The sequence below is a fragment of the Corvus cornix genome, chromosome 1A (assembly GCF_000738735.6).
Source record: "Corvus cornix cornix isolate S_Up_H32 chromosome 1A, ASM73873v5, whole genome shotgun sequence".
NCBI classification, from domain to species: Eukaryota; Metazoa; Chordata; class Aves; order Passeriformes; family Corvidae; genus Corvus; species Corvus cornix.
Window position 1 is genome coordinate 6,183,614 of NC_047057.1, and position 12,229 is coordinate 6,195,842.

At 46.6% G+C, this 12,229-nt stretch overlaps 1 protein-coding gene across 9 annotated transcripts in view; it reads right to left on the reverse strand.

Moving 5' to 3' along the window:
- The window catches only part of FRMD4A (FERM domain containing 4A), a 359,217-nt gene that overhangs the window by 15,306 nt on the left and 331,682 nt on the right, over positions 1 to 12,229 (reverse strand). For all 9 annotated transcript variants that reach the window (XM_039570496.1, XM_039570495.1, XM_039570497.1 and 6 more), the window contains 2 exons: positions 6,337 to 6,470; positions 2,868 to 2,990 (listed from right to left, as the gene is read on the reverse strand). In XM_039570496.1, coding sequence (XP_039426430.1) covers positions 2,868 to 2,990; positions 6,337 to 6,470 — 257 coding nt within the window. The remainder of the gene's footprint in view (positions 1 to 2,867; positions 2,991 to 6,336; positions 6,471 to 12,229) is intronic.

A 12,229-nucleotide genomic window follows, 5' to 3' on the forward strand; every position in this document is an offset into this window, starting at 1 on the left:
GAGCACCCATGTGTGTTCCAGCCCTCACGCTGCTGTTTGACTTTTCATGACATTCAGTATGGCCAAGTTCAATGGTGTTCTACTGCACATTCATCCTTTTACAGCCATCTGTGGGTCACACCTGCCTCCCACCTGCTCCTTCTCCCTGTTTCCTATCTCCATATTCAAGCCCCATTTGATTTCACAGCTACGTATTGATGCAAAGCTACAGCTTTAACCTTCTTGACCAAGGTTTGCTTAGCGTCCACCAAACACTTTGGGGTAAAACAGGGCAAAGACAGGCTAACTCTCCCCAGTGTATGGCTGTCAAAATCCAGGAGTGAGTATGAGCTGAAGTAATTATGGGTTGCTGCACTGACGGCACTAGAAGATTGTCTCCTCGAGTTACCAGCCAGGAGGGTGATCTCAGAGCCAGCAGGGTGTAACAGCAAGCTCTCTGTATGCCAGAAAGAACCAGTGCCACCAGCGTCTTGTAGGGTCTCAGCTGAGTTTTTAAATGCAACCAGGTGTACCCTGGAAGCTACCTATCCATTTCTGATTATCCTCCAAATTCAAGGGATTTAGGAGAATTTATGCCAAAGCATAAGCTGATACAGAGCTTCCCAGTCTGCATCAGGACCCCAAGCTGTGAATTTCAAAGGGCCTCGCTAATCTGCAACGGATCTGGCTACCTCCCCCAGCTCAAAGGAATTAGTCTGCTAGAAAGAGGAACCCAGTACATTGCAAATTAAAAAAAAAAATGACAAGTTTTTCTACTTTTAGTGAATGGTGAGACAGCCATGTATTCCTGGAGATCCCTGTTACACAAATTCAAATCCTCTCTTTGTTCAGCAGCAGTGCAACAGCTGATGCTGTGGGATTTAATCAGACTGAAGTCATTCTCTGAAGTTTTTATTCTCGGCTTCTAGCTTAAAAAATATACCTTTGCTATCAGTGGTGAGTCAGCATTCCCTTAAAACTATAATTACAATTTTACTCACTTCACTTAAGACTGAACCCACCTTCTGTCTTTTTAACAGATCCCTTTTTGCTTTGAAGACTTTATAAGCTCTGTTAGTGCCAGACTTATTAAAAGTGAACTTAACACCATGGGGTTTTAAGGCCTGGAACCTGATTCATCATCTTCTGGTAAAATCCTTCCCAGAGTCAGGAATTACAGGCCAGGTAAAGGTGATCATCAAGAAAAAAACCAGGACCCTTCCCTCCAAGTCTTGCTCTGACAAAGGTCTTGCTAAAGGTCTGGTGAGTTTGATGTGAGCTGTAATTTCAGACCTTCACAGATTCAGCTCTGAATCATTCAGTATATCCTAGGAAAAATATATTAATTTTCCTCCTGTCCATAATTGTCTATTTTCCTCCAGTGAGAGCCCTATAAATAAAGCCTTAGGAAATGAGAGCTATCATCTGCCTTCAGATGGAAGTTCCTTTTTTCAGGTCCTTGTCATAGTTGGTAATTTCAGTCCTGGATTTACGTGGTTGAGGGAATATTTCACCTTTTGCTTTAAATTGATTTTCCAGTGTTTGCACTTGCTGAAAAGTGCATGAAAACCATCACTAGCCTCCCTAAATGCTTTCAAACTGGCAGCCAAACACAGCTCAACATCATTCTTTGAGAACAGAAATTTATGGTTTTCAACACAGCCTTAAAATTTGACAGGCGAAGAGAGAGGTAGAGAAAAGCTGAGTCAGCGTGTTTGGATTGCTGGTGCCAAAGGCAGAGTGCCTGCACTAGGGAGGAGCTGCTTTACCTTCCTGCTCTCCCCACCTAACCTTGCCACTGGAGTAAGGAGATTCCTCACCCGCTGGCCCCAAAAGCTGCCCTGTAGCAATAGGAGCTGGGGAAGCTGGAGATCAGGTTATAACTGAGCAGCCAACAGACTGCAGGGGTTTTAGGAGTAGTTCAGCTAAGACATGCTTCCCTTTGAAAAGCTTAATTAAATGTGCTAGTTCATGAATATTTGACTGCAGTGGAATTCCTCTCCCAGGCTCCATTGAGAACAAAACTAAAGAGCTCCAGCTGTTTATTTTTTCAGCAGAAGGAAAATGCCAACAAAACGACAAACAGTTAATTCCCTGGCTGAACCAAGCCTCAAACCACACAGTCACACCAGCTTCAGTCTCTCCTCCTACAAAAATAAAAAGGAAACTCAAGACTGGAATATACACAAGTGTCTTGAGACAAATGTGCCTCCACAGACAATAGTTGTTCTGTGAATCCGGTCCCGCCTTACAGCTGCTGCAGGCCTGTTTTCACAGCCACGGTTCAGGGCACTGACCCAGCACATTGTGGGAGCAAGGAAGGGAACAAACACTCCCTGGAAAACTTAGAAAAATGTAACTCCAGCTCCCCATAGGTAGGGATGAAGGCTCTTTTGTTTAAGGACTGGGGAGCAAAATGCTTTTATCTTGCTGTGGCAGGGCTGAGATGCTTTTCTCCCTGGTTAGAGGGGGCCTGAATTTGGATTGCTACTAGAGTGGAAAGCAAGCGGCTGTTTGCAAAAACAAGACAGGCAGAATCAGGGCTCAGATGGCTTGGGGAGCTCCTGATATGCTCCCTGCTCACACAAATCACTGCATTTTATCACCAGAGCACTTGCACTGCCATGGTCCAGTTGATCACCCAGGCTAATTCTATTACCTCCAGTAATGCCAGGGCTGAACCTCAAGTATTTCAGCTTTACTCCGAGTTTGAAGTAAAGTCCCCAGCTCTCTCACTGCTTCCCCATTCTGACGGATATAGAAAAACCCCAAATGGGTACTGTGACCAAGTACAGTAATTCAAAGCACAAACGATCGCAGGACTGACTGTGTGATGCTCAGTGGACATCTCAGAGACACAGGTCTGGAAGGGAAGGGCACAGCCTCACCTCTCCCTTAGGCAGGATTTTCTGCTCATCCAGTTTAAAGGCAGTTCCTATTCTTCTCCTTACAATCGGTGGCTCCTCCCCAGGATCCAGGGGGTATTCTCGTGGCAGCTTTCCTGTGAGCTCCTGTAAGCAGAAAATGCTATTAGTGCTCTGGGCAATCCTGCAGCAGAGCAAAGCACAACATCACTCTTGTGTGACCCTAAAATAACAGGCGTTCATTAACAACATATCCAGTTCAGCCAGCTGATAACCACACAGGAGAGCACCCAGCCCTGCAAACTCAGAACCTGACACTGAGGGTGGGGACCTTTTCTCTAACCTGTGCATGAATACAGATCTTTGTGGCCTGCCCTGGGAAGGTCTGTAAGTGGTGCCCATCCCTAGGGCATCAGGGCCTGAGGCTGAGCAGGCTGCAGCACACAAGCTTTCATCTCTGCTGCAGGGTGAGCACAAACCAAGAGCTCCTATCTGCTGAGCTACTTCTGAGAGGAGTGAGCAGACCCGAGAGCCTTCCTGCAGGATGCAGGTCTGCTGAGTCAGAAAGCCGCAATGGTAACAGCCATGCAGGTTATGACCTGCACAGAAAAACATTCCCACCTGATTCATGATGTGTCTGAGAGGAATGCAGTGGAAATGGCCACTAAAAGCAGTGCCTGGTACCTCATTACCTGTCTGATAACACTTCATGTATTAGAGTGCCTTCCAAGCCCCAGTGATGTCATGGGCAGCTTTGGAGCAATTTTTAGCTGATACTCTGTCAGACTGATGGGGTTATTTGCAAAGATTTGCTCAAAATCTGAAGCAAACCCCAGAGTTTTGGAATATGTGTAACACAGGAAGCAGCAAGCATCATTACTGATGTGAATGCTGTGGGGTTTTTCCCCTGGGCTACACAATACAGGCACGCATATCAGAACTGAAGGCATTGAACTCCCTACAGAAAAAGGCAGGGGCCTGACTACCAGCACAGCCCCAACTCCTTGTACTCAAAGGTCTCCCCATGCAGGACAAAAGGCTTTTGTGTTCCTTAGCATCAGCCTTGAGAGGATCCAGCTGGCAGAGTAACCTAAATCATCTGAATCCCAAAGAACAGCAGCTGACCTTAATGCGAGTGCGGGTGCACAGCCCAGTCCCTGCCTGCCCTGGCCTCTCCCCCACTCCCTAATGGGGTTTTTTCTTTCTACTCTTTTCAGGTCACTAAGAAACAAGGACCTGGCCTTTTCAAATCTTCCCTTTAAGCAATTCCCAGCAAAATGGGTTTGCAGCAGAGCTCTGTGTCGACATGCACAGCCCCCTGTTGCCAGAGGCATGGCTGCAATGTCTCAGAGTCCCATTCTGCATCGCCCCTCCAGCACTGTGGGGTTATTTCAGTTTTTCTTTCAAAATGTGTTCCTTCTACTGAGATGTGGCTCTAACCACTGCACTGAGACAGAGATTCCTGTATCCTATCTTGAGGGTAACAGGGATATTTTCTTTATAACTCCTAGATTAATATGAAGCAGGGCAGTGGTGAAAGAGTTAATCTGCTGTAAAATCTGTAAAGATCAGAGCAGGACAAAATTAATGTCGGCTACCATGATGCCTCCACAAGCTAAAAAGTATTCAAAGGCACAATCATGAAACATAATCTAAATTAATAAGTAACTGGAGTAGTGACAGCCCAAAGTAACCTGATGCCAGCATTATGAATGGTTCTGGCCATGCTTTCTTAATTATGCCCCCACTTTTAACTCTTTTTTATCTCCTGGTCTGCCACCTTCTTCCTCTGTTTTGGCCATTCCCATGCCAAAGCAGAAAGGACGAAGGGCAGCCTGAGAGGAAGCTTTCAACTACCAGCTGCTGATGGATGAGCTGTAGGGTTGCAGGACAGGGTCAGATTCCAAGTGTCCATTAATTGCCTCTCTCAAATCACCTATGGAAAGCACGAACACTTTCTTTCAGCTCTTAACGTGCTGACAGATGGGCTCTGGCCAGCCTTGCACAGCACATTAAGGAGTTACTGCTCCTCATCCCCAGCTCCACGCCCCAGTGAGAGTTTTTGCCGGCATCCTGGTTGCTCCTGCAGTGCCTGAGGCTGCACCAAAAACAGGGCTGGAGTTAAAGGGAAGGCACTGAGCTGTGAGCTCCTGCAACTGTGGCACAGGCACATCTTTCCCTGCATCCGGTGCTGCTGCAAGGATTAGTCATCGGCAGTCAGGCAGGGTCAGCTTAGGGTAGTAAATTCCTCTGGACCAAGTAGAGCCTCCAGACCTTGACTGTCAGCCCTTCAAGAGCTGTGATTTTTTCCTGTGGATGATCTCAGCTCAATGGACTTATGAGACTGGATCTAGTCCTGTGACCTTTTTCACAGCACAAGTTGTTTGCTGAAATCAACCAGGACTTCTCAGGTGGGAAGGGACTGCTCCCATGGAGTAAAGAATGGGAACAGGGGCAGCAGAGACTTCTGCTGACACTCTTTGTTGAGAGTATTTCCCCCAACATGCTCTTTTTGGCATTAAAAACTATACAATAATTGAAACAAAGTGCAGTGAGACCTGAATCAGTTACCCATTTCTCCCATTTTTGTTAAAATACACATCAAATATTAAGCAAGAACTGGAAGATCTCTATGCCACTGCCTGCAGCCAGCTTCCTGTTGTGTTACACATCACAATTTGTTGTTAAAATCAGATACTCAGGCCTAGTAAACATGGGATGATTGCTTAATAGCCTGAGTATGCTGCTGCTAATCTCCACAAACAGCTGCAGCAGGATTGTGATTTACCCAAACATTAAACTGATCACTAAATGGCCTCCTACGTATTCCAAAATGAACTGGCAGGTGAGTGGGAAAGTTACAAGCTCCTTAGCTGTCCTGCATATCCTGGGATGACCACAGTGTTTCCTGTTTGCAAGGTCTGCCACCACACTGGCATTTGTTCCAGCCAGAGCCGACTGGATAAAGGCAATCTACATGGAGCAGATGGGACCTTGTGTGCTGTGTGGAAGAGCATGCTTGGAGAAGAAAAGCATGTAAAATCGGTCCTGCTCCAAGAAGAAAGTGTGCCAGCCTCTGGGTTTTTTGCTAATGGAGTCAAAAGTATCTGAGAAGTGGTGACCAGCACATACAACAGTCTTCCTATGCCATTTAGGCAGCATAATAGTCTCATCAAAGTTAATAAGAAGCCTGCTGAATGCAACTTATTCACAATTTCAAACAGCAGACAGGCATGCTGAGCACCCTCCTAGCCCCTGGAGGGTCAGCCTCCTAGCTGACTGGGGTCCCCTTCTCTGGGGGAAAAAAGTCCTGGACATTGCAATCGGGAGTTGAAACAGCTGGATCTCCCTGAAGCCGTTGTACAATGGATTTTGGAAGAGGTGACTGTGGAAGGAATCTTATCTCCTGACCCCACCCCACCTCCAAACAACAAGGATGCTGTAACAAAGCCAGAAACAAAGTGTTACAGGTTATAAAATGTCCACTGCCTACCGCTTCCCGCAGGCACAGTTTCTTTAGCTCTTCCAAACGTTGGCGCAATGTCTCTTCCAAAGCTTCTTGCCTGGACTTCAGTGCAGCCAGCATGTCTTTCTTGGCAGACTGAGAACTGTCTGACTCTTGGGAACCTGTCAATAAACAATGATTTCACTAGGCCAGCTGACAGCAGAATACACATCTGGAGTGCTTGTAATTTTACCAAAGCCTGGACGCAGTCCTTCCAAAAAGAAATCGGGACTATGACATGAAGCAGGTGTTACCCAGTAATGTCTGTTTACAGCAAGTCCTTAATGTTTAAGCTAAGAGTCAGAGATTGGACAGTGGAGCACGTAAAGACATTTGTAATCATTATCTGGAAAAATAAAAGCAGCAAAATTATTCATCTAAAGATCTTAGAGGAAACCTACACACAATTCCCATGAAAGTTCCCAATGGCAAATAACAGTACAGTTTACAAAGCCCTGGAGATGCATTTTTTGGAAATTAAGCCTAGGAGAAACCATTTGACAATACAGCCTACTTCTTAGAACTGCAATTATCCTAGTAGCAAACATGTAATTCAACCCACTTATTGGGCCTGTTCTCTGAAAAACTGTAATGGAACAAAATTACCTAGCAAGATTCCTGTAAAATACACCAAAAAACCCCAGTCATAGCTCCTTCTGGGGTAGTAGCTGTTTCTTGTGAAGATGTAGGTCGAGATACTTAACTGCATGTCCAAATGGCTTGGCTCTTCAAGTGGCAATTACCAGTAACACTCACTGAAGTACGTCTGTGCATTAAATCAGACTCTGTTGCTCAGATGTCATGACAACATATGTAATTTCAGCTCTTCAGGGGAACTTCTTGATGAAGTAACCTCATCCTTTGTCACTATGTTTCCCCCACATGCAATAAAGGATGGATATTCTCCTTATCCCTCCTTTTGCTGATGGTGTACCAATAGAAACATTTTTTTCAGCAGTGACCTGTTCCCTGCCCTTTTAAGCAATGGCACAGAGAAAGCAGACCTTTATTACCTGCAGCAGTCAGATACGACAGGATGCTACATGGAATTTTCTGTGCACCTGCCATCAGATGGGGGTTAGAGGGGGCTCCTAGATATGTTTAGAGCTTGGCATCCAAGCGTTCAGTGAAAACACTCAGTCCAAGGAGGTTGAAAAAGCTGTTATTTCACAGAGCTTTGGAAGGAACCTGGGAACAATTCTTTATTTTGGCAGCAAAACAGTGAAATTTGTGCTTTCGGCTTCATCTTTCATTGCTACTATTCCAGCAGACCATTAAAGCTAAACTGAAAGAGGATTGAGGCAAAAATTGCCACAAAACAGTTCTGCATTGGCCCAGGGGGAGCAGAGAATCTCACAGATCTTTTCCGCCACTATTTTCTGCAGTTTTCATAGAGGAAGACAGCTGGCTTTTATTTTATTCAAAGAAACACCACTCTGCTTCCTTACACCTTTTACTGGGATGTCCTGAAGTGGGGGTGGTGGAAGAGATCTCTCTAAAGGTCAGCCAGGTTGAGCATTACCAGACAAAGGAGGAGAACCTTACGGTAAGATGCTTGTTTAATTGCTGTAGTCATCCTCATTTCATTTGTGTTTGCCCTCATAAAGCAACAAAACTCAACTCTGCAGACACGTCTGTGCTGGAAGAACTTGATAGGACCTTCTAGAGGAGCCCTGTATTTGCACTGGCAGGGAAACTCTTCTCCAGCACTTAGTAATTCTTAATAGTAACCCTGGTGAGCAGTTACTAGCAAAACTGAACTGCTGAATTTCTTCATGGACTTGTCAACAAGCTGCCGAGTAAAAAGTTGCTCATGATTCCAGCAGATGTTTTGAACCTTTTTCATTTTTCTTTTATGTCAACTTTAATGGCCTGTGTTTTCCTTTCAACTGCTCTTCCCCTTTCCTTCCTCTGTCTGCTCCATAACTCCACACCAGCTTCAGATTTATTTTTAAAAGCTATTCCTTTTTGCTGTGTGGGTTGCCACAGCAGCTACACAGAAACATTTAAAAGCATATGAACAGCCTGGCCAGACACCTGTGCTGGTTTGGGGTATGCCCACAAGAAGGAAACAAAAGGCTTCTGGCTGAGCTGGTACGGACCCAAATCAAGCACAGACAGTTTACAGCATCTGCTCCAGCTGTGCTTGCCCTGTGTGAGAACCACGCTGGTCTCAACCCTGATGCCATTGGTGCACATTTTCTCCACTGACTGCACATTTTGCCATCTTTTTCACTGCTCCCAAAAAGCAAAGGAACTGGAGGGGACCTGGAAGTGTGCTGTAACATTCTGAGTGAAACAATGGGATTACTGCTGAAACCAAAGTCATCCACTCACTGGCACTAATGTTTGCTTTAAAATTTTTATTTAAAAGCTGAATTATTTTGGAGTGTATTATTAGATATGTATTGGCTGGATTCTCTGATTGTTCTCATGGGTGAAAAGCAAATGGAAACTTGATCAGTCAAGAGAACCACACCTGTATGAGATGACTGTAAATGAGCAGAGAACAGTGCTTTGTATTGCTGGGTGCCTATGGCTTCCATTAGAGGCTTTTTATTTATAAATATGTATCAATCCTGCCTTGAATAAGGCTGTGATCACAGATCCACTTCTAAACCCAGTGGCAACTGACCCAAAAATGTCAGGACAAATCAAAATACCGTAAAAACAACCAAAAAATAAAGGCCAGCACAAACCAAACCAGTCAAGCAGATACTACCTTAAATTAGCCTTATTAGATATGGTCACTGAGTTATGGCTGCCCAGTGCCTTCCAAAGGGGATCATCAACAGAGAAACATCAGTCCTGAGAGATCAGCCCTAACACAAGAAGCTCCTGCTGCAACAGAAATAGGAGGCTTTCTCAGGTGTTTATGGGTTAATTCCTAATGCAGTAAATGGGATAAATGTTGCTGAAATATATAATTTTCCTATATGGCATTTGAACCTTTTTGTGGAAATTATTTTTCAGCCTCCTTCCCATTTGCAGTGCAAGGATTTACCAAACTCTTCATTTTAACACACACTTCTGCAGAACAATTTGATGTTCCTAAAAGAAAAAGGGTTGTGAAAGCACACCAGGTAGCAGGCACAGGACCTTCTCTCTCGTGAGCACCAGGAACCTCCTGAACTGGGGGGCTGTTTTTATGTGGATGTGCCCTTTCTTCCTTAGCACACAGGATGGGGCACAGGTCTTGGTGACCTAAATGTCTGCTTATTACCCTACTAATCTGTGGAAACAGTACTCATCTTCTGACACTCACATGGCCTCTCTGGGTGATTTGTTCATCCACTGACATTTGGGAGAACGTGAGTTGAGAAACACAGGCAGAACATGGTCCTCCCTGCCCAACTCACTTCCCCAGCAGAATTCATGGCTGAATTTCACCAATGCTAACAGGCTGTGTTCTGCTCACTTCTATACTGGTGAGGTCAGGACAGTCTTGGTGATGTTGATGGGGACATGTAGCACATGGGTCATACCCCTGAAGGATCTGGTCAAGTGTTATGCAGGTACAGGTCTGCTGGGGTCCAAGATAAGCTTTGCTTTAAAACCTGTCAAAGGGATGAGACCAGACAGCACTTCAGAGAGAAAAGCCCTGTAAGTGACTCATTGTTTGTCCCTATTTCCTCCATCTATTGTAGTAGAGTAGAGTCAGCTTGGAAAATGAGAAGGATGAAAACAAGCAGGGAGGACAGATAGGATGCTGAAGAGCAGAGGGAGCCAAGTCTTGGTGACACCACCTGAGAGAGAAGATGCGACAAGGTGGCTGAGCAGCAGCAGCAAGGCAAAAGCATCCAGGCATCTCTCCTCTTTCTCATTCCCCAAGTCTCCTGCTCCAGGAAAAACACATCTAAATATGGCAAACCCTTCACGCTACATCCGGCTGCTGGCTCCAGCTCACTGGCATTTGGCTGAGGTCTCTGTGGAAGGCTGTCCCCCAAGCGGGGAGGGAAGTTTCCCCCACGCTCGCTCTGTGCCAGAGCACGGGCTGAGTGATCGCGCCAGGATGTCAGCGCACAACAACCCCAGACAGCCCCTATCTCTGGTCCCTGCCCGACATTTAGGATTTCCTCCGCGGTGCGCGGGAGCTCAGCTGGAGCTGCTCCACACAGGATGCGCTCAGATATCCTGTGGGCGACTCGTCTTCGCCAGCCCCTGTGCTCACGGGCCACGCGGGTGCTGTTTATCCGCTCCAACGCCCGCCGGGGCGGTCCAGCTGGGACACGGCCCTGCCAGATGCAGCGGCAGGCCCTGGGAACCAGCTGGCTGGACTCTGTTGTGGCGTTTTCAAACGTAAACAGGCCCCTGCACAGGAAACCTCCTGTTGCAGAAGGAATGGGGCGCAGGGGCTGGAGGCTCCTTGAATGCGCCTGCAGAGCTAGAGCAGAGATGCTCCTCTGGGGTGTCTCCTTGGCCCACAGAGATGAAGAAGGTGGTCTGGGGTTCAGACCAACAATAACCCAGTGATTACAGGGCTCCTCACTAGCTCGGAGACCTGCAGAGCTCTTACGACACAGACTCTAAGGGAAAAATCCACCTTAGACCTAACTTGCTTTTGTTCTGCTGGCTTTGATTTGGTTCCTGCCTGTGTGAAAGCAGAGCTTTCATTCATGGACAACTCTTACCCCAGATGTCCAGGGATGGCCCACACATCCTGAGCAGAAGATCCCTGAGCTAAATCACAGCTGCCCACTGTCCTAGGGAGGCCCCTTTAGATCCAAAAGGAGGACAAAAGTTAAGAGTCAGCTTGTCAGAAATGGACTTGGGCATCAAAATTACAAATCTGCAGTGGACAGACTGAGATCAAGAGCGTGGGAAAAATGAAGGACCTGAAGCTTTGGTCTTGAATTGCTGTGATCATGAGGAAGCCACTTCCCAGTGTAAGACTCCATCTCCCCTCTGCTGTCTCTTGAGACTGTAAGTGGTATGGGGCAGCGACTGCCTCATACTGCACAGCAGGATCTTCTCCAGACAGTGTGACAGCTGGAAGCAACAACAGACTTTTCCTTGCAGACTTGCTGCAAGCCCAGGGGAGACATGCCAGTTTTGGCATGCTCCTCAGTGCTGACAGCCCCTCCAGTGAGGAGGAGTGAGATGGAGGGAGGAAATGACTACAAATAATTTTCAGGAAAAAAATGACTGAGAATAGTAGGGAAGTGGGGGAAAACAGAGATTCAGTCCTGACCTTGTGATTTCGAGTCACTTGAGATATTTATAGCCTGGAAGTCTACTGTGGCCACTTAATCATTTGCAGTTATTCTCTCCAGTGTGCAGGCTGTACTGCGATAGCCCATCATTGTTGTGGCTGTGTGCCGATAATGTTTGGCACAATGGGAGGAAACAGAAAGCCTGGGACAGAGCCAGTGACTGGGACAGGCAATGAATGCCCCCTCCCATCCAGTGGGACAGGGATGGGCCACCTCCACCAGCCAGGCTTGAGGCAAGGGGCTCTTGGAGCAGAGAGGTCTGAGTGACTGTGTGGAAGCAATCCAGGGTTTCCAATTCCCTCATACCTGAACTCTGCCAGACATCTCTCAATACTTTCTTGTAGCTGCTGGAACACACACAACAGCAGCAACCCCTTCAGCTTTCCTCACCATTTTTGTGAGAGCCCTGTCCTCGGAGCTGGCAGGATGTAACAGGCAGCTCTGAAGAAAGGAACACAGAGGGAGCCGTGCTTGCCTGACCTACCAGCAGCACCTTGATACAAACAGAGGTTCACACAGCCCTATGAAGGCACCCAGGTAGGCAGATCCACCTACCCAGGACTGAAGAAATTACTCACCTGGTCAATGAACTCTGGGTGGGTCTAGTCACTAGTGCAATTCTGATGAGTGTACAAATCCTGTGCTCAGCCAGAAAGGTGCAGGGAGCA